Below are 21,846 nucleotides of genomic sequence, written 5' to 3'. Positions count from 1 at the left end.
GTTAGGCCAATACGATTGAACGTTCCGAGAGCGCCACTTTCTCCTCCATAGATGCGGCAAAGGAGTCTATGGAATGCAGACCTTTCCATTGACGAGATTGGCACACATTCAACAAATCTTATCTAACAAAGTAGATATTCCTCAAATCCATCATGATTGATGTGTTGTAACAGGCCCACAATGTGGTTACTTAAGTCTGATATGGACATATTTGGCTGTTTTCACTGCACAACATTTATAAGTTGTCCCTTTTCAGGTTTAGAAGAAGTGACTGCTAAATGCTAACTACTGTTTGTATAAGTTGGTGACCATGGCAATTCCCCAAACGTTTCCATTATAACAACACAGGACGAGACACAAATGCAGACGCAGGAGAAAGATGGTTAGAGTCTCTGATATTTATTAATAGACAAGGGGCCGGCAAGAGGCAGGTCGAGGACAGGCAGAAGTTTGTAAACTAGGTCAGAGTCAGATGGGTACAGGACGGCAGGCAAGCTCAAGGGCAGGGCAGGCAGAAAAGGTCGGAACCGGGAGGACAAGAAAACGGGGACTAGAAAAACAGGAGTACGGAAAAACATGCAGGTAGGCTTGACGAGGCAAGACCAACTGGCACCAGACAAACAGAAACCACTGGTATAAAAAGACAGACGATAATGGTGGGAGGTGGAGACAAGCACAAGACAGGTGAAACAGATCAGGGTGTGACATCCGTGGCAATTCCATTGTTTTGGTCGAGTTCAATTGACCTCTTTACAACATCGATTAACGTTGCTAAGTGATAATTGACACTTCCGCGCTGTGCTTTTTATTTCTGATAGTTTTCAAAACCTATGGAGATGTCTACTGAAAGCAGATACGCAATTTGTTGACACTATAACAGTAAAAACTTGGATACACATTATCCCAAATGCTAATTAAAAAAAAATCTGTTAAATTCGCTGCATTGTTTTGCTTGTTTACAGCGGGTCATTGTTACATCACCAACATTTTAAGAATAAAGTTCTGTATGGGCGCTAATATGGAGGCCGTTCTAGCATATGTGGGAACTCCTTCAAGACTGTTTTAAAAGCATTCCAGGTGAAGCTGATTGAGAGAATGCCAAGAGTGTGCAAAGCTGTCATCAAGGCAGAGGGTGACTACTTTGAAGAATCTAAAATGTAAAATATATTTTGATTTGTTTAACACTTTTTTGGTTACTACATGATTCCATTTATGTTATTTAATCGTTTTGATGTCTTCACTATTGTTCTACAATGTAGAAAATAGTCTAAATAAATAAAAACCCTTGAATGAGTAGGTGTTTTGACCAGTAGTGTTTATGGTTGTGGGTTAGCATATTAGATGAAACATGATTTCACAACATCACTCATGAAAGTTGCTAGCCGGCTCATTTGCAGCAATAGCTTAACCCTCCTGTTGTGTTCGTTTCATGTTAATTAATTCTGTGTACCCGGGCCAAAATGACCGCCCCATTATTGATGATTACAAATCCATAATAATACATATACTATTACCTAATGTTGTGTTCGATCTTTTTATAAATTTAAGTTCTTGTGAACATTACAAGGTTTGAACTTCTTTTTGCGATTCATGGCCTGTAGGCCTCTTTGACCTGAGTTCATACAACTCATTTTTTAGTAAAAAAAAAATCATAATGTATGGATTATTTTGACTAACAAATACTCAGATGAAACATATTGTACTATTTATCACAGACTGCTTCGTGTCAAAGTTTAACAAGGTCTCTCTCCTCCTCACCAGTGTCATTATCAAGGATATGATCAAGAGCCTCACATACAGTATATCGTTTGGTCATTGTGCTGCCACAGAATTAATTGTGAGCAAGGCCTCAAAAAATCTTTATATACCAGAACTGCGAGAAAAGTTCTATATATTATTGAAACAATGTTGCGATTGTTTGTGAGAATGCCAACAGGTGTGGTTCCCGTGGGGGAAAGATTCTATTGGGGAAAGGCTCCCGTGGGGGTTGCCATGGAAGACAAGAAGGGGAGTGAGGTGTGTGTGTGTGTGTGTGTGTGTGTGTGTGTGTGTGTGTGTGTGTGTGTGTGTGTGTGTGTGTGTGTGTGTGTGTGTGTGTGTGTGTGTGTGTGTGTGTGTGTGTGTGTGTGTGCTCAAACACACATGCATGTGGGGGTCTGGGAGAGGAAGTGTGTCCATCTGATGAATGGGCATGTGCCTGAACTCAATTTTATACACTAATTGTAGTCTCACCCATTACATTCTAATGTAATTTTTCCCGGGAACACCACAGGTTTACAAAAGTTAAAGAAAACACCCAAAATGTTATAAAAATCATCCAAAATGTATTTTGTGTGTTCAGATGCCCTGTGTGGACAAAGTCATGGAACCTTATGACAATCGTATTAAATGAACTACATTTTTCAGAGAGAGAACGTGTAAATCGGTCCAAACCACTGGTCATAGTCAACTACAATAGTGCTGAAATGCTGTTGATTTCAACGCGATGTGTGTCTGGTGAAGGTCTGCCAAAAAGTGATGACATATACACCTACATGCATGTCAAGTAGATATGCTCTTCATTTCTATAAATATATCTCAATATTTACTTCAGTCGGGGTGGGACGCTTGTTACACACTCCAGTAAATGGTGTCCCAGGCTATGCATCATGGTTTGTCGACCTCTGCATTCCGACTTTCTTAGTCCACACAACTTTTTCAGTAAGGTTTTATGCGATTTGTATTTTTACTATATACCATGAATAAGCTTGAACGAAAGTGCACTCTGAGATAGAATCGCATGGTGTCAGTACACAACTAGAATAACGCTCCGGGTAGACATACTTTTGAGGCCGCCCCCTTGTTCGTTTCGTATCTTATTCAGTCGCTGGATGAACACAGTCGTGAGCTTCGTAGGGAGAATAAGATTTCAATTATATATTCTGAAAACACTCTTGATAACGAGCTTTGGTCCTATCCGAATATAATAATCCGGATAGACAACTGTCACCATGAAGGAATAGTGGAAGTGCTGTTGATTATTGTTATTTATCTTGAAAACATGGAACAAAGAGGATGCGGGGCATGGCTGGAGGGACGGCAATGGGTTGTGTTCATGGTTGCTTTGGTTCTCTTTTGGAGCGGAGGTTTTGCACAGATAAGATACTCCATCTCTGAAGAGCTTAAGGAAGGAACTGTCGTTGGGAATATAGCTAAGGATTTGGGTATAGAGCTAAGCACATTGAAGGAAAGGGGATTTCGAATCGTGTCTGGTTCGACCGAGCCCCTTTTCCAGGTAAACCAGAATGATGGCATCTTGTATGTGAACCGAAAAATAGACAGAGAGGAGGTGTGCGAACGGAGCAGCGTGTGTTTAATCAACCTGAAAACCGTTCTAGAGAACCCGCTGGAGATCCATTATGTTGCTGTGGAGGTGTTAGATGTTAACGACCATTCTCCCATCTTTCCCGAGAAAGAGAAACGGTTAGATATTTCAGAATCTGCGGTACCTGGGGCTCGATTTCAGCTTAATGCTGCTCATGATCGAGATGGAGGCATTTATTCTATTCAGCAGTATAAACTCAGCCCCAATGATCATTTTCGTTTGGAAGTTAAAGATCGAGGTGTGGACCGCAAAACCCCTACTTTGATTTTACAGAAGGCGTTAGATAGAGAGGCAATACGGAGCCATAGATTATTGCTCACGGCTATTGATGGAGGTAAACCTCCTAGATCTGGAGACATTAGAATAACTGTAGATGTATTAGACGTAAACGATAACACCCCTATCTTTACTAAGGAGGTATACTCTGTAACGCTGAATGAAAATGCCCCTTTAGGCACAACAGTCATACAGATGAACGCGACTGATTTGGACGAAGGTTCAAATGGCGAAATAATGTATTCTTTCGCCAACGACGTGGGCGGTAGAGTACGGAAACGTTTTGATTTAGACTGCATTACCGGGGAAATAATTGTAAAGGGTGTTATTAATTTCGAGGAAAATAACAGCTTTGAGATTGATATTCAGGCATCAGACAAGGGGACAGCTCCTTTGACAACTGACAAAACTATTATTATCAATGTAATTGACGTTAATGACAATGCACCGGAGATTGAAGTGACATCTTTCTCTAACGCAATCCCCGAGGATTCCAAACCCGGAACTACTGTTGCACTGATCAGTGTTAATGATTTGGACTCTGGTCTCAATGGCAAAGTTCTTTGCTCGCTACTTGAAGATGTACCTTTCAAACTAATGCCGTCTTTACAGGACAACATGTACTCTGTAGTCACCAAGTCACCGCTGGATAGAGAGAAACAGGCTCATTATGACGTCACAATAGTTGCCAAAGACGCAGGACAGCCTTCCTTGTCATCTATAAAGACTGTCAGCGTTGTTGTGTCAGATGTGAATGATAACAGTCCAGAGTTTTCACTGAGTCCCTATGCTTTCTATGTCACTGAGAATAACATCCCCGGCGCCTCAGTATTTTCCGTGAATGCGTCAGATCCTGACATGAATGAAAACGCACTTGTTTCATATCATATATTGAGAGATGGTGGCGAGGAAAACAAATGGGCGTCCTTTCTCAACATGAATTCGGAAAATGGGAACATTTTGGCGCTAAAAAGTTTTGACTTTGAAACTTTAAAAACATTCCATTTCCAAGTTGTAGCTACAGACTCTGGAACTCCGTTACTAAGCAGCAACGTCACAGTGAACGTGTTCATTCTGGATCAGAACGACAACGCTCCAGTGATCTTGAATCCAGTCAGCGCTAACGGTTCTGCTGAAGGTGTGGAGGAGATTCCCCGTAATGTGAACGCAGGCCATTTGGTGACTAAAGTGAGAACCTATGACGCTGATATCGGATATAACGGCTGGTTATTATTTTCACTGCAGGAAGTTACTGACCACAGTCTCTTTGCTTTGGACCGCTATACAGGACAGATACGGACACTTCGGTCATTCACAGAGACAGACGAGGCTGAGCATAAACTGGTCATACTGGTAAAAGACAATGGGAACGTTTCACTGTCAGCAACAGCTACTGTGATTATCAAAGTTGTGGAGCCCAAAGAGGCGTTTGCAGCTTCTGATGTGAAAAGTTCAGTAAAAGACGAGGAGGAGAACAGCGTTACATTTTATTTGATCATTACTTTGGGGTCAGTTTCAACGCTTTTTATCATCAGCATCATCGTGTTGATTGTAATGCAGTGCTCCAAACCCACAGACTATTCCTCCAAGTATTTACAAGATGTGAATAACGACGGGACACTGTGCCACAGCATCCAGTACAGATCCGGAGACAATCGGTACATGCTAGTTGGACCCAGAATGAGTATAGGTTCTACAATAGTCCCGGGCAGCATTGGGAATACTCTAGTGCTACCTGAACACAGGAGAAGAGCTTCTGGAGAGGTAAGAAGTTGAAAACTAACATTTCATTCTTAATTCTCCTCTACCCAGTGTTGACAATTCACGTGGTCTTGTGCTGATAGTGTACAGTATGTGTTACAGAGTTAAGGTACGTAAGCTCACTCCACAGCTAGCTTGAAATGTTCCTTACAGAGCCATCCAATTGGTACAGTAACCCGTTGGAACGTTGTTAATAAGATTTGTCACGTGTGTTGCGAAGCAGAGGACCACTGGTTCGAGCACAGTATGAGCAGTCGAAAGGTAGAGGAAACTAATTTGTTAGCAGCACGCTGACCCCCGTTACATCCTACTGGGCACGGACGTTAATTCAAATTCTATTCCACTTTGGTTCAACGTAATGCCATTGAATATACGTGGATTCAACGAGTGGGATATGCTTGAGTTCTAACATTATTTGGACTTTTCTCATTGCGTTTGGAAGTATTTCAGGTAATTGTTTTAATTTACCAAAATGGTAGTGTGAATTTGTAAATTATGTTTTTGTCAGTAAGAGATGTGTTGGCTGTCATATGATCTCACACCAGAAGTAGCGGGCTCATATACCAGCGCATTAGCCTGCCACTCCCAGCTGGTCGCTTTCCACGATAGTGGTGCTGAAATGTTTTGCTGTTCAACACCCTTTTGCCCTTGCATATTTTTGCCAAAAAGGAATAACATACAAACGCAAGTGAAGTAGCTATCCTCTATAAAAAAAATATATATATTCCTTATTCCTTGTGGGACACTTGTTGCATTCATGAGGAACGTTTTAGTTGCTCTTCTGAAGATATGGTTTGTCATGGTTATCCTGATTTTATTTATCCATGCATCTGTTGCAGTGACCTATTCTCTGATATGTGTTATGTGTCAAGACAACAATCAATATTGAAATGGAAACATGAATACACTTGAACGATAGTGCAATGTGAGGTAGAGTCGCATGGTGTCAGTACCCAACTATAAAAATGCTCCTTACAGATATGATTGTCTTCATGCTTTTCAGTCCTCCCCTTGCTGGTTTCGTTGCTTGTTCAATCGCTCTGCGAGGAGCAGTCATGCAGCATCGAGGAGAGAATAATATCTAAAATTGACATTCTTAAAACACTATTGGATAATGAGCAGTGATCCTACTCGGAATGTAATGATATAAATGTCTTATCAATAGAGGATTAACGGAAGTGGTGTGGATTATTGTTTATAGAAAACATGGAACAAAGAGGATGCGGGGTCGCCTTCATGGTTGCTTTGGTTCTCTTTTGGAGCGGAGCTTCTGCTCAGATAAGATACTCCATCGCTGAAGAGCTTAAGGAAGGAACTGTAGTGGGGAATGTAGCTAAGGATTTGGGAATAGATCTGAGCACCTTGAAAGATAGGGGATTTCGAATCGTGTCTGGCTCGACCGAGCCCCTTTTCCAGGTAAATCAGAATAATGGCATCTTGTATGTGAATCGAAAAATAGACCGAGAGGAGGTATGCGAACGGAGCAATGTGTGTATGATCAACCTGAAAACCGTTCTAGAGAACCCGCTGGAAATCCATTATGTCTCGGTGGAGGTGTTAGATGTTAACGACCATTCTCCCAGCTTTCCCGACACAGAGAAACAATTACAGATTTCAGAGTCCGTGTTACCAGGCGTGAGATTTCAGCTACAAGCTGCACTCGATCCAGATAGCGGGCAATACTCTGTTCAACAATATAAACTCAGTCATAATGAGCATTTTCGTCTGGAAGTTAAGGACCGAGGCAAGGATGCGAAAACTCCTGTTTTGAATCTACTGAAGCCGCTAGATAGAGAGACTACAGGGAGCTATAAATTACTACTTACTGCCATTGATGGCGGAAAACCTCCAAGGTCTGGGACTATAGAAATAATTGTGGACGTTTTAGATGTAAATGATAATATGCCTGTTTTCACTAAAGAGTCATACACTGCAAAACTGAACGAAAATTCTCCAATTGGCTCAAACGTTGTACAGGTAAATGCTACGGATTTAGACGAAGGTTTAAATGGTGAGATAGTTTACTCCTTCGGTAATAATGTGAATAGGAAATTACGTGAGCTTTTCGATTTGAATATCAACACCGGTGAAATAACTGTAAAAGGAGGGATCGATTTTGAGATAGAAGACAGCTATGACATTGATATTCAGGCATCTGATAAGGGACCTGCTCCTTTTAAAACTGACAAAAGTGTCATTGTAAATATTGTTGACCTGAACGACAACGCACCTGAGATAGAGGTGACATCATTTTCTAACGCAATCCCCGAAGATTCTAGACCCGGAACCACAGTCGCGCTAATCAGTGTAAATGACTTGGACTCTGGTCTCAATGGAAAAGTTATGTGTTCTATAAGTGAGGGCGTCCCGTTCACTCTAACGCCGTCATTACAGGACAACATGTACTCTGTAGTCACCAAGTCACCACTAGATAGGGAGAAACAGTCTGAATATGATCTAACAATAGTAGCCAAAGACGCAGGTGAACCGTCCTTGTCATCTGTAAAGACTATCAGCGTTGTTGTGTCAGATGTGAATGATAACAGTCCAGAGTTTTCACTGAGTCCCTATACTGTTTATGTCACTGAGAATAACGACCCAGGTGCCTCAATATTTTCCGTGAGTGCGTCAGATCCTGACATAAATGAAAACGCTCTGATTTCATATCATATTCCGAGAGACAGTGGCGACGAGAACAAATGGGCGTCTTTTCTAAACATAAATTCTGAAAATGGGAACATACTGGCGCTAAAAAGTTTTGACTTTGAAACTTTAAAAACATTCCAATTCCAAGTTGTAGCTACAGACTCTGGAACTCCGTCACAATGCAGCAACGTCACAATAAACGTGTTCATTCTGGATCAGAACGACAACGCTCCAGTGATCTTGTATCCAGTCAGCGCTAACGGTTCTGCTGAAGGTGTGGAGGAGATTCCCCGTAATGTGAACGCAGGCCATTTGGTGGCTAAAGTGAGAACCTATGACGCTGATATCGGATATAACGGCTGGTTATTATTTTCACTGCAGGAAGTTACTGACCACAGTCTCTTTGCTTTGGACCGCTATACAGGACAGATACGGACACTTCGGTCATTCACAGAGACAGACGAGGCTGAGCATAAACTGGTCATACTGGTAAAAGACAATGGGAACGTTTCACTGTCAGCAACAGCTACTGTGATTATCAAGGTTGTGGAGCCCAAAGAGGCGTTTGCAGCTTCTGATGTTAAACGTTCAGTAAAAGACGAAGAGGAGAACAGCGTTACATTTTATTTGATTATTACTTTGGGGTCAGTTTCAACGCTTTTTCTCATCAGTATCGTCGTGTTGATTGTAATGCAGTGCTCCAAGCCCACAGACTATTCCTCCAAGCATTTACAAGATGTGAATTACGACGGGACACTGTGCCACAGCATCCAGTACAGATCCGGAGACAATCGGTACATGTTAGTTGGACCCAGAATGAGTATAGGTTCTACTATTGTCCCGGGTAGCAATGGGAATACTCTAGTTCTACCTGACCATAGGAGGAGAGCTTCTGGAGAGGTAAGAAATGGAAGAAAAAAAACGTATCCCACAAATGTATTGTGCCAAGCATTGACCAATGACATTAACATGAACATTTCAGGCCAATACTTAATTGACCAAAATTATCCTGTGAGTGTGTCAAGAATGTTGTTTTTTAGTTAGAGGGTTGTATGCAATAACCTTATCTCCCACCTGAACTAATTCACAGCCTCTTCGTGATGGTCGCTGTCCATGGTAGTGGTGCTAAAACGTTGTGCATTGTACAGTATATTTGCCATAAAGCGATGAAGTCATAATCTCACGTAAAGTTAACGCATCACCCAAAAGCCTTCATCTTACTCTGTATGAATCTTTCTCGATCGTATATACTTGTGGAGACTTGTTGCATTCTTGAATAATTAGTTAGTTATTGTAAATACCATTATGATTTGATTTCAAGTGTATCCATGTTTCCCATAGCCATACGACGTTGGAGTAACGTTTTCTCTCGTATGTATTGTGTCAAGATAGCGTTCAATATAGGATAAATACAATTTAAAGTTTTAAACGATAGTGTAATTTGAAGTGGAATCACATGGTGTCAGTAACCACCTAGAGTAATATCCCTGATAGATATCTTCTCGTCATAGTTTGAACCCTCCCCTTTGCTGGTTTGGTAGTTTATTCAGTCGCTGGAGGTTACAGTCGTCCAGCATCGTGGACAGAATAAGAGCTGAAATGTACATTAATAAAACTAGTGTTAGCTTTATAGTTTTGGTATTCGGCTAATATAATGGATAGACAAGGGTAACCAATGGAGGAATAGTGAAAGTGTTGTGGATTATTGTTATTTATCTAGAGAACATGGAACAAAGAGGATGCGGGGCATGGCTGGAGCAACGGCAGTGGGTCGCCATCATGGTTGCTTTGGTTCTCTTTTGGAGCGGGGCTTCTGCTCAAATAAGATACTCCACCTCAGAAGAGCTCAAGGAAGGAACTGTCGTGGGGAATGTAGCTAAGGATTTGGGAATAGATCTAAACACCTTGAAGGATAGGGGATTTCGAATCGTTTCTGGCTCCACCGAGCCCCTTTTCCAGGTAAACAGGAATGACGGCATCTTGTATGTAAATCGAAAAATAGACCGAGAGGAGGTGTGCGAACGGAGAAGCGTTTGTTTGATCAACCTGAAAACCGTTCTAGAGAACCCGCTGGAGATCCATTATATCGCGGTGGAGGTGTTAGATGTGAACGACCATTCTCCCAGTTTTCCAGAGAAAGAGAAACGGTTAGATATTTCAGAGTCCGTGTTACCGGGGGCGAGATTTCAGCTACTAGCTGCGCATGACCCTGATGGAGGTCCATTCTCCATTCAACAATATAAACTTAGTCACAATGACCATTTCCGTGTTGAGGTGAAAGACCGAGGTGAAGATGGCAAAATGCCGTTTTTGGTTTTACAGAAGCCACTAGATAGAGAAGCAGTAAGAAGCCATAAATTACTCCTCACTGCTATTGATGGTGGAAAACCACCGAGATCTGGAACAATTGAAATAACTGTAGATGTATTGGATGTTAATGACAACACCCCGGTGTTCACTAAAGATGTGTACTCTGTCATGTTGAATGAAAACTCTCCCTTAGGCACAACGGTTATTCAGGTAAACGCCACCGATCTAGATGGTGGTGTAAACGGGGATATAATTTACTCATTTGGCAATGATGTGAAGAGCAAGCTGAAGAAACTTTTTGATTTAGACACCTTAACGGGTGAAATAACTGTTAAAGGACCAATCAATTTTGAGGAAAAAGATAGCTATCTGATTGATATACAGGCATCAGATCAAGGACCCGTTCCCCTGACAACAGAGAAAAGTGTATTAGTAAAGATAATTGACGTCAACGACAACGCGCCTGAGATCGAAATTACATCGTTTTCTAACGCAATCGCTGAGGATTCTAGACCCGGAACCACTGTAGCTCTAATTAGTGTTAATGATTTAGACTCTGGTCTCAATGGCAAAGTGATCTGTTCTATAACTGAGGACGTCCCTTTCAAACTAATGCCGTCTTTACAGGACAACATGTACTCTGTAGTCACCAAGTCACCGCTGGATAGAGAGAAACAGGCTCATTATGACGTCACAATAGTTGCCAAAGACGCAGGACAGCCTTCCTTGTCATCTATAAAGACTGTCAGCGTTGTTGTGTCAGATGTGAATGATAACAGTCCAGAGTTTTCACTGAGTCCCTATAATTTCTATGTCAGTGAAAATAACTACCCAGGCGCCTCACTATTTTCCGTGAGTGCCTTAGATCATGACATAAATGAAAATGCTCTTATTTCATATCATATTCTGAGAGACAGTGGTGAGGGGAACAATTGGGCATCATTTCTTAATATTAATTCTGAAACTGGGAACATTTTGGCGCTAAAAAGCTTTGACTTTGAAACTTTAAAAACATTCAATTTCCAAGTTGTAGCTACAGACTCTGGAACTCCGTCACAAAACAGCAGCGTCACAATAAACGTGTACATTCTGGATCAGAACGACAACGCTCCAGTGATCTTGTATCCAGTCAGCACTAACGGTTCCGCTGAAGATGTGGAAGAGATTCCCCGCAATGTGAAGGCAGGCCATTTGGTGACTAAAGTGAGAGCCTATGACGCTGATATAGGATACAACGGATGGTTATTATTTTCACTGCAGGAAGTTACTGACCACAGTCTCTTTGCTTTGGACCGCTATACGGGACAGATACGGACACTTCGGTCATTCACAGAGACAGACGAGGCTGAGCATAAACTGGCCATACTAGTAAAAGACAATGGGAACGTTTCACTGTCAGCAACAGCTACTGTGATTATCAAGGTTGTGGAGCCCAAAGAGGCGTTTGCAGCTTCTGATGTTAAAAGTTCAGTAAAAGACGAGGAAGAAAACAGCGTTACATTTTATTTGACCATTACTCTGGGGTCAGTTTCAACGCTTTTTCTCATTAGCATCATCGTGTTGATTGTAATGCAGTGCTCCAAAACCACAGACTATTCCTCCACGTATGTACAAGATGCGAATTACGACGGGACACTATGCCACAGCATCCAGTACAGATCCGGAGACAATCGGTACATGTTAGTTGGACCCAGAATGAGTATAGGTTCTACCATAGCCCCGGGCAGCAATGGAAATACTCTAGTGATACCTGAAAACAGGAGCAGAGCTTCTGGAGAGGTAAGACATTAATTACCGACCATTTTCTCATAGTGTTCCCGAGCTTGTAAATTGTCTTGATTATAATTGCATAGTGTAGGCCTATCAAGTAGTCAGAGGGTTATTGGATGTATAACACTATGCCTCAACTTCGTTCATGGAAGTACCTTGGCAGTTCATTCGCATCCACTGCTCTCGGGCCTGGTCGCTGTCAATGACAGTGGTGCTGAAACGCTGTGAAGTTCAACGCGCTGTTTGCCAGGTGAAGGTTGGCCTCTTTCATTGTATAAATCTTTCTCAACACTATGTCCTATTGGACACTCGTTGCATACTTGAGTGTTGTTTTATGTTCTCATAAACAGGCGTTTTCCATAATGGTTTGTGATGTCTAGCCCAACCTCGTCCCCAGGCTTTTACGCATTTCCTCGGAGGGTTCTGGGAATGAGATTACGTGTATCCTGACTTTCTATATTCACACAAATTATGCTGTAACCTAACGTTTCCTCCGATACGTCCAAATACCCGTAATACGATTGAATTACAGTGTAATGTGAGGTTGAATCGCATGGTGTCAGCACCCAACTAGAATAACGCTCCTGGTAGAGTTCCTCTCGTCATACTTGTGAGTCCGCCCTTTTGCTGGTTTGGTAGCTTTTATTCAGTCGCTGGAGAAATACAGTTGTGCATCATCGTGAAGCGAATGAGATATAACATTGACATTATTAAACCACTATCGAATAATGAGTATTAATCATATTCTGGATGTAATGGATAGCCAACAGTCACCAATGAAGGAATAGTGGAAGTGCTGTGGATTTTTGCTATTTATCTTGAAAACATGGAACAAAGAGGATGCTGGGCATGGCTGGAGCGACGGCAGTGGGTCACCTACGTGGTTGCTTTGGTTCTCTTTTGGAGCGGAGCTTCTGCTCAGATAAGATACTCCATCTCTGAAGAGCTTAAGGAAGGAACTGTAGTGGGGAATATAGCTAAGGATTTGGGAATAGAACTGAGCACGTTGAAAGAAAGGGGATTTCGAATCGTATCTGGCTCGACCGAGCCCCTTTTCCAGGTAAATCAGAATAATGGCATCTTGTATATGAATCGAAAAATAGACAGAGAGGAGGTGTGTGAACGGAGCAGCGTGTGTTTAATCAACCTGAAAACCGTTCTAGAAAACCCGCTGGAGATCCATTATGTCGCGGTGGAGGTGTTAGATGTTAACGACCATTCTCCCAGCTTTTCAGAGAAAGAGAAACGGTTAGAGATTTCAGAATCTGCATTACCGGGAGCGCGATTTCAGTTACAAGCAGCGCGCGACTCAGACAGTGGCCAATTCTCCGTTCAACAATATAAACTCAGTGACAATGACCATTTTCGTATAGAAGTTAAAGATAGAGGTGAAGACCGTAAAATACCGTTTTTAATTTTACTGAAGCAGTTAGACAGGGAAGTTACTAAGAACCATGTGTTATTATTTGCAGCCTTGGATGGAGGAAAACCAGTGAGGTCTGGCACCAGCGAAATAAAGATTGAGGTATTGGATGTTAATGACAATTCCCCCATTTTTACTAAAGACGTGTACTCTGTAAGGCTTAGTGAAAATGTTCCTGTCGGTGCAACTGTCATTCAGGTGAACGCAACCGATTTAGACGAAGGTGCAAACGGTGAAGTTAGATATTCATTTGGTAATGAAGTAGATAGAAAGGTACGGGAGCTTTTTATTTTGGATTCGATTACTGGTGAAATAACAGTCAAAAGTGTGATAGATTATGAGGAAAATAATATATATGAGATTGATATACAAGCATCAGACCAAGGACTTGCTCCCCTCACAACCGACAAAAGTGTCATAGTAAAGATTGTTGACGTCAACGACAATGCGCCTGAGATTGAGGTGACATCCTTTTCGAATGCAATACCCGAGGACTCTAAACCCGGAACCACAGTCGCACTAATCAGTGTTAATGATTTGGACTCTGGTCTCAATGGGAAAGTTATTTGCTCAGTACTTGAAGATTTACCTTTCAAACTAATGCCGTCTTTACAAGATAACATGTTCTCTGTAATCACCAAGTCCCGACTGGACAGAGAGAAACAATCTGAATATGATCTAACAATAGTTGCCAAAGACGAAGGCCAGCCTACCTTGTCATCTATAAAGACTATCAGCGTTGTTGTATCAGATGTGAATGATAACAGTCCAGAGTTTTCACTGAGTCCCTATATTGTTTATGTCACTGAAAATAACGACCCAGGAGGCTCAGTATTTTCGGTGAGTGCCTCAGATCTTGACATAAATGAAAACGCACTTATTTCTTATAATATTCTGAGAGACAGTGGTGAGCAGAACAAATGGGCATCTTTTATTAGTATTAATTCTGAAAATGGGAATATATTGGCGCTAAAAAGCTTTGACTTTGAAACTTTAAAAACTTTCCAATTCCAAGTTGTAGCTACAGACTCTGGAACTCCATCACAAAGCAGAAACGTCACAGTGAATGTGTTCATTGTGGATCAGAACGACAACGCTCCAGTGATCTTGTATCCAGTCAGCCCTAACGGTTCTGCTGAAGGTGTGCAGGAGATTCCCCGCAATGGGAACGCAGGCCATTTGGTGACTAAAGTAAGAGCCTATGACGCTGATATAGGATATAACGGCTGGTTATTATTTTCACTGCAGGAAGTAACTGACCACAGTCTCTTTGTTTTGGACCGCTATACGGGACAGATACGGACACTTCGGTCATTCACAGAGACAGACGAGGCTGAGCATAAACTGGTCATACTGGTAAAAGACAATGGGAACGTTTCACTGTCAGCAACAGCTACTGTGATTATCAACGTTGTGGAGCCCAAAGAGGCGTTTGCAGCTTCTGATGTGAAAAATTCAGTAAAAGACGAGGAGGAGAACAGCGTTACATTTTATTTGATCATTACTTTGGGGTCAGTTTCAACGCTTTTTCTCATCAGCATCATCGTGTTGATTGTAATGCAGTGCTCCAAAACCACAGACTATTCCTCCAAGTATTTACAAGATACGAATAACGACGGGACACTGTGCCACAGCATCCAGTACAGATCCGGAGACAAACGGTACATGTTAGTTGGACCCAGAATGAGTATAGGTTCTACTATAGTCCCTGGCAGCAATGGAAACACTCTAGTGCTACCCAACCACCAGAGGAGAGCTTCTGGAGAGGTAAGAAGTTGAAAATTACCTCGCATTTTAAAATGCAATTTTATTTGAAAGCCTCCCAGGCTGATATTTCATCGACCAAAAAGGGTTATGTGGTAATGTGTGAAGTACTTTTTTTTATTGAGCAAGAGATTTGTTTGCTGCAACATGATCTCCCAGTTTCGATGATAGAGCCATTGCTCTGATGGTCGCTGCCCATGTTTGTGGTGATGAAACAATGTTTAGTTCAACGTGCTGGTAAAAGTTTGCCAAAAAGCAATAACATATATAATATAATACATGCTCGTTTAAGTGGATATTTTCTTCTTCATTCGTATTTCCTTGTTTCGCTGTTGTTGCATACGTGAGTAGGGAACATTTTGCTCTATGGTCGCCTGAAGACAATGGTTTGTTATATGTATGCTGACTTTTTTAGACAGTACAACTTTTGCAGTCACGTTTATTTATCTAGTCAAGATTCCATTAGTAAGCTTCAAGAATAGTGTAATTTGAGGTAGAATCGCATGGTGTCAGTACCCAACTAGAAAAACGCTACTAAAATAAATAATTCTCGTCATGCTTTTGAGTCCGCCCCTTGCTGGTTTCGTAGCTTATTCCGTCGCTGGAGGAGGAACACAGTCGTGAGCTTCGTGGGGAGAATAACATGTCAATTGTATATTCTGAAAACACTATTGGATAATGAGCTTTGGTAATAATTGTGTATATAATGGATAGGCAACTGTCACCATGAAGGAATAGCGGAAGTGCTGTGGATTATTGTTATTTAACTTGAAAACATGGAACAAAGAGGATGCGGGGCATGGCTGGGGGGACGGCAGTGGGTCGTCTTATTAGTTGCTTTGATTTTCTTTTGGAGCGGGGCTTCAGCTCAAATAAAATACTCCATCTCTGAAGAGCTTAAGGAAGGAACTGTCGTTGGGAATATAGCTAAGGATCTAGGTATAGAGCTAAGCACCTTAACGGAAAGGGGATTTCGAATCGTGTCTGGTTCGACCGAGCCCCTTTTCCAGGTAAACCAGAATGACGGCATCCTGTACGTGAACCGAAAAATAGACCGAGAGGAGGTGTGTGAACGAAGCAGCGTGTGTTTGATCAACCTGAAAACCGTTCTAGAAAACCCGCTGGAGATTCATTATGTCGCGGTGGAGGTGTTAGACGTTAACGACCATTCTCCCAGCTTTCCAGATAAAGAGAAACGGTTAGAGATATCTGAGTCCGCATTGCCGGGAGCACGATTTCAGCTACAAACAGCGCGCGACCCAGACGGTGGTATATATTCTGTTCAACAGTATAAACTCAGCCACAATGATCATTTCCGTTTAGAGGTTATGGACAGAGATGAAGATGGTAAAATTCCTATTCTAAATCTACAGAAACCGCTAGATAAAGAATCAACGAGGACCCATAGATTTCTGCTCACAGCTATTGATGGAGGTATACCTCCTAGATCTGGTACTATCAACATAATTGTCGACGTTTTAGATGTAAATGATAATATGCCAGTTTTCAACGAAGAGTCATACTCTGTAATGTTGAATGAAAATGCCCCTGTTGGCACGACAGTTGTACAAGTAAACGCTACGGATATAGATGATGATTTGAACGGTGAGGTTATTTACTCTTTTGGTAATAATGTAAATAGTAACTTACGTAATCTATTTGATGTTGACACTAATACTGGTGAAGTAATTGTGAAAGGACTGATAGACTTTGAGGTTAAAGATCGCTATGAAATTGATATACAGGCATCAGACAGGGGAGCCGTTCCCTTGACAACTTACAAAAGCGTAAAAATAAAAATTGTTGACCTCAACGATAATGCACCTGAAATAGAGGTGACATCCTTTTCTAAGCCAATCCCCGAATATTCCAGATCCGGAACCACTGTCGCTCTTATAAGTGTTAATGATTTAGACTCTGGTCTCAATGGGAAAGTTATATGTTCTATACGTGAGGACGTCCCTTTCAAACTAATGCCGTCTTTACAGGACAACATGTACTCTGTAGTCACCAAGTCACCGCTGGATAGAGAGGAAGTATCTCAATACGATTTTACAATAGTTGCCAAAGACGAAGGCCAGCCTTCCTTGTCATCTGTAAAGACTATTATTATTGTTGTATCAGATGTAAATGATAACAGTCCAGAATTTTCACTGAGTCCTTATACGTTCTATGTCACTGAGAATAACGACCCAGGAGGCTCAGTATTTTCAGTGAGTGCCTCAGATCGTGACATAAATGAAAACGCTCTGATTTCATATCATATTCCGAGAGACAGTGTCGAGGAGAACAAATGGGCATCTTTTCTAAACATAAACTTGGAAAATGGGAACATTTTGGCTCTAAAAAGCTTTGACTTTGAAAGGTTAAAAACATTCCAATTCCAAGTTGTAGCTACAGACTCTGGAACTCCGTCCCTAAGCATTAACGTCACAGTGAACGTATTCATTCTGGATCAAAACGACAACGCTCCAGTGATCTTGTATCCAGTCAGCCCTAACGGTTCCGCTGAAGGTGTGGAGGAGATTCCCCGCAATGTGAACGCAGGCCATTTGGTGACTAAAGTGAGAGCCTATGACGCTGATATAGGATATAACGGCTGGTTATTATTTTCACTGCAGGAAGTTACTGACCACAGTCTCTTTGCTTTGGACCGCTATACGGGACAGATAAGGACACTTCGGTCATTCACAGAGACAGACGAGGCTGAGCATAAACTGGTCATACTGGTAAAAGACAATGGGAACGTTTCACTGTCAGCAACAGCTACTGTAATTATCAACGTTGTGGAGCCCAAAGAGGCGTTTGCAGCTTCTGATGTTAAAAGTTCAGTAAAAGACGAGGAGGAGAACAGTGTTACATTTTATTTGATCATTACTTTGGGGTCAGTATCAACGCTTTTTCTCATCAGTATCATCGTATTGATTGCAATGCAGTGCTCCAAAACCACAGACTATTCGCCCAAGTATTTACAAGATACAAATTATGACGGGACACTGTGCCACAGCATCCAGTACAGATCCGGAGACAAACGGTACATGTTAGTTGGACCCAGAATGAGTATAGGTTCTACAATTGTCCCGGGCAGCAATGGAAATACTCTAGTGATACCTGAACACAGTAGACTTGCGTCTAGAGAGGTAAGATGTTGACCACTTTGCCATGAGTAGCAACTATTTGGTTCTCAGTATTTTCTAAGTGATATTCCTGATGCTTACAGAATCTGTGCCTAAGGGGTTGAATGTATGAGTATAGCTTATGGAGTGTCAAATATGATTGCCAGTATTGTAGGTGACAACAGAACATGCACTTGTCTGTGTTATGACAATAATGGGTGTATTAGCAATATTCGTTTTACTTCAAGAGGGTCCTGTCCTACGGTTTTTTCTCTTCTGAAGTCACTGCACTTTGTGGTTTCGCTGTCCATGGTGCTGAAACATTGCAGAGTTCATTCTGCATCTTCGTTTTGGCAAAATTCTCCTGGAATGGTTAACGATCATTTATAGATTCACTAAGGCTATATTAGCAGCATTTTCTAAACGTCAACACACACACCCTGACTTCTCATAAAGATCTTTTCCATTCATGTCTCATCTTTGCCTAACCAGAACAATGGTTTTTAATATTGTTGTATTTTTTTGCACGTTTCTGTTTCGAAATAGCACTCGGTATTGGGGTAGTAATGGTTCGTAAAGGGTATAATTACCCTACGAAATCCTGCAATGTGAGGTGGAAACGCATGGTGTCAGTGCGCAAGTAAAATAGTGCTTATGAAAAAAATCTATTGGCCATACTTTTGAGTCCGCCCTTTGGAGCTGGTTTGCTATTTCGTCAGTAGCAGAATTCAGCCGTGAGCATCGAGGATACATTGTAATTTAAAACCTTTCATCGCCAACATACTGTAAGTTAACGAGCTGTGATCATATTTGGGACTGCGATGGATAAGATTAGTTTACCATTAGAGGCATAGTGGAAGTGCTCGGGATTTTTTTAAACCATAAAACATGGAACAAAGAGGACGCGGGGCATTGCAGGAGCGATGCCAGTGGGTCGCGTTCATGGTTGCTTTGGTTCTCTTTTGGAGCGGAGCTTCTGCTCAGATAAGATACTCCATCTCTGAAGAGCTTACGGAAGGAACTGTCGTGGGGAATGTAGCTAAGGATTTGGGAATAGATCTGAGCACCTTGAAGGATAGGAGATTTCGAATCGTGTCTGGCTCGACCGACCCCCTTTTCCAGGTAAACCAGAATGACGGCATCTTGTATATGAACCGAAAAATAGACCGAGAGGAGGTGTGTGAAAGGAGCAGCGTGTGTTTAATCAACCTGAAAACCGTTCTAGAGAACCCGCTGGAGATCCATTATGTTGCTGTAGAGGTGGTAGACGTTAACGACCATTCTCCCAGCTTTCCGGAGAAAGAGAAACGTTTAGAAATATTTGAGTCAGCGTCACCGGGGGCGAGATTTCAGCTACAAGCTTCGCGCGACCCAGATAGAGATCCATTCTCCGTTCAACAATATAAACTGAGTCACAATGACCATTTTCGTTTAGAAGTTAAAGACCGAGGTGAGGATGGCAAAATGCCGTTTCTGGTTTTACATAAACCACTAGACAGAGAAGCAGTAAGGAGCCACAAACTCCTCCTCACTGCCATTGACGGTGGAAAACCTCCTAGATCTGGAACTCTTGCAATATCTGTTGATGTATTGGATGTTAACGACAATACCCCGGTGTTCACTAAAGATGAATATACTGTAAGGTTAACTGAAAACGCTCCTTTGGGAACAATGGTGATACGGGTAAATGCCACCGATTTAGACAGTGGTCTGAACGGGGATATAATTTATTCATTTGGCAACGACGTCAACAGCAGGTTAAGGAAACTCTTTAATTTAGACACCGTAACCGGTGAAATAACTGTGACAGGACAAATAGACTTTGAGGAAAAAGATAGTTATCTGATTGATATACAGGCATCAGATCAAGGACCCGTTCCCCTGACAACGGACAAGAGTGTAAAAATTAAAATAGTTGACTTCAACGATAATGCACCTGAGATAGAGGTGACATTATTTTCTAAGGCAATTCCCGAAGATTCCAAGCCCGGAACGACTGTAGCACTAATCAGTGTTAATGATTTGGACTCTGGTCTCAATGGGAAAGTTACATGTTCTGTATTGGAAGATATACCTTTCAAACTAATGCCGTCTTTACAAGATAACATGTACTCTGTAATAACCAAGTCCCCACTGGATAGAGAGAAACAATCTGAATATGATCTAACAATATTTGCTACAGACGCAGGCCAGCCGTCCATGTCATCTGTAAAAACTGTAAGGGTTGTTGTATCAGATGTGAATGATAACTGTCCAGAGTTTTCACTGAGTCCCTATACTTTCTATGTCACTGAAAATAACGACCCAGGTGCCTCAGTATTTTCGGTGAGTGCGTCAGATCTTGACATAAATGAAAACGCGTTTATTTCATATCATATTCTGAGAGACGGTGGTGACGAGATTAAATGGGGATCTTTTCTCAACATTAATTCAGAAAATGGAAACATTTTGGCGCTAAAAAGCTTTGACTTTGAAACCCTCAAAACATTCCAATTCCAAGTTGTAGCTACAGACTCTGGAACTCCGTTACTAAGCAGCAACGTCACAGTGAACGTGTTCATTGTGGATCAGAACGACAACCCTCCAGTGATCTTGTATCCAGTCAGCGCTAACGGTTCTGCTGAAGGTCTGGAGGAGATTCCCCGCAATGTGAACGCAGGCCATTTGGTGACTAAAGTGAGAGCCTATGACGCTGATATCGGATATAACGGCTGGTTATTATTTTCACTGCAGGAAGTTACTGACCACAGTCTCTTTGCTTTGGACCGCTATACGGGACAGATAAGGACACTTCGGTCATTCACAGAGACAGACGAGGCTGAGCATAAACTGGTCATACTGGTAAAAGACAATGGGAACGTTTCACTGTCAGCAACAGCTACTGTGATTATCAACGTTGTGGAGCCCAAAGAGGCGTTTGCAGCTTCTGATGTTAAAAGTTCAGTAAAAGACGAGGAGGAGAACAGCGTTACATTTTATTTGATCATTACTTTGGGGTCAGTTTCAACGCTTTTTCTCATCAGTATCATCGTGTTGATTGCAATGCAGTGCTCCAAACCCACAGACTATTCCTCCAAGTATTTACAAGATGTGAATTACGACGGGACACTGTGCCACAGCATCCAGTACAGATCCGGAGACAAACGGTACATGTTAGTTGGACCCAGAATGAGTATAGGTTCTACAATAGTCCCGGGCAGCAATGGGAATACTCTAGTGCTACCTGAACACAGAAGCGCTTCTGGAGAGGTAAGATGTGTATTGGGCTAAGGGAGTTCAACACTGAGTACATGAGGGTCTTAATGTTGCCTTTTTTGTACTGTTGTGTATGCCTCAATTAGTTGAACTTCTTACATGACTTGTGTAGTTGAGTGGATAGAGATAGGCCTGTTACGTTATTGGGACATGACAGTCAT

The 21,846-nt window shown here is 41.9% G+C and overlaps 4 protein-coding genes across 10 annotated transcripts in view; all 4 read left to right on the top strand.

Moving 5' to 3' along the window:
• Positions 1 to 21,846, top strand: part of LOC139366191 (protocadherin alpha-C2-like) — a 216,337-nt gene that overhangs the window by 28,145 nt on the left and 166,346 nt on the right. For 2 of the 7 annotated variants that reach the window (XM_071103407.1, XM_071103395.1), the window contains exon 1: positions 6,635 to 8,947. The exons of 2 other annotated variants lie outside the window; for them this stretch is intronic. In XM_071103407.1, coding sequence (XP_070959508.1) covers positions 6,638 to 8,947 — 2,310 coding nt within the window. In that variant the 5' untranslated portion in view covers positions 6,635 to 6,637. Of the gene's footprint in view, positions 1 to 6,634; positions 8,948 to 16,090; positions 18,455 to 19,197; positions 21,680 to 21,846 lie in introns of those variants that run through there. 3 more of the 7 variants (XM_071103406.1, XM_071103393.1, XM_071103394.1) reach the window with 2 other exon arrangements.
• On the top strand, positions 3,041 to 5,416 carry LOC139365765 (protocadherin alpha-3-like). Its single transcript, XM_071102849.1, has one exon. The coding sequence runs from the start codon at positions 3,041 to 3,043 to the stop codon at positions 5,414 to 5,416; it is 2,376 nt and encodes a 791-aa protein (XP_070958950.1).
• LOC139365764 (protocadherin alpha-7-like) lies at positions 9,827 to 12,148 on the top strand. Its single transcript, XM_071102848.1, has one exon. It carries the CDS (start codon positions 9,827 to 9,829, stop codon positions 12,146 to 12,148), a length of 2,322 nt encoding a protein of 773 aa, XP_070958949.1.
• On the top strand, positions 12,954 to 15,329 carry LOC139365763 (protocadherin alpha-3-like). Its single transcript, XM_071102847.1, has one exon. The coding sequence runs from the start codon at positions 12,954 to 12,956 to the stop codon at positions 15,327 to 15,329; it is 2,376 nt and encodes a 791-aa protein (XP_070958948.1).

The sequence above is a fragment of the Oncorhynchus clarkii genome, chromosome 14 (assembly GCF_045791955.1).
Source record: "Oncorhynchus clarkii lewisi isolate Uvic-CL-2024 chromosome 14, UVic_Ocla_1.0, whole genome shotgun sequence".
NCBI lineage: Eukaryota > Metazoa > Chordata > Actinopteri > Salmoniformes > Salmonidae > Oncorhynchus > Oncorhynchus clarkii.
Note: the sequence above shows the minus strand (reverse complement) of the source record. Positions and strands in the feature narration are given on the sequence as shown.

Coding starts and splice junctions, on each gene's coding strand:
- LOC139365764 (XM_071102848.1), top strand. CDS start 9,827: ATGGTTGCTTTGGTTCTCTTTTGGAGCGGGGCTTCTGCTCAAATAAGA.
- LOC139365765 (XM_071102849.1), top strand. CDS start 3,041: ATGGAACAAAGAGGATGCGGGGCATGGCTGGAGGGACGGCAATGGGTT.
- LOC139365763 (XM_071102847.1), top strand. CDS start 12,954: ATGGAACAAAGAGGATGCTGGGCATGGCTGGAGCGACGGCAGTGGGTC.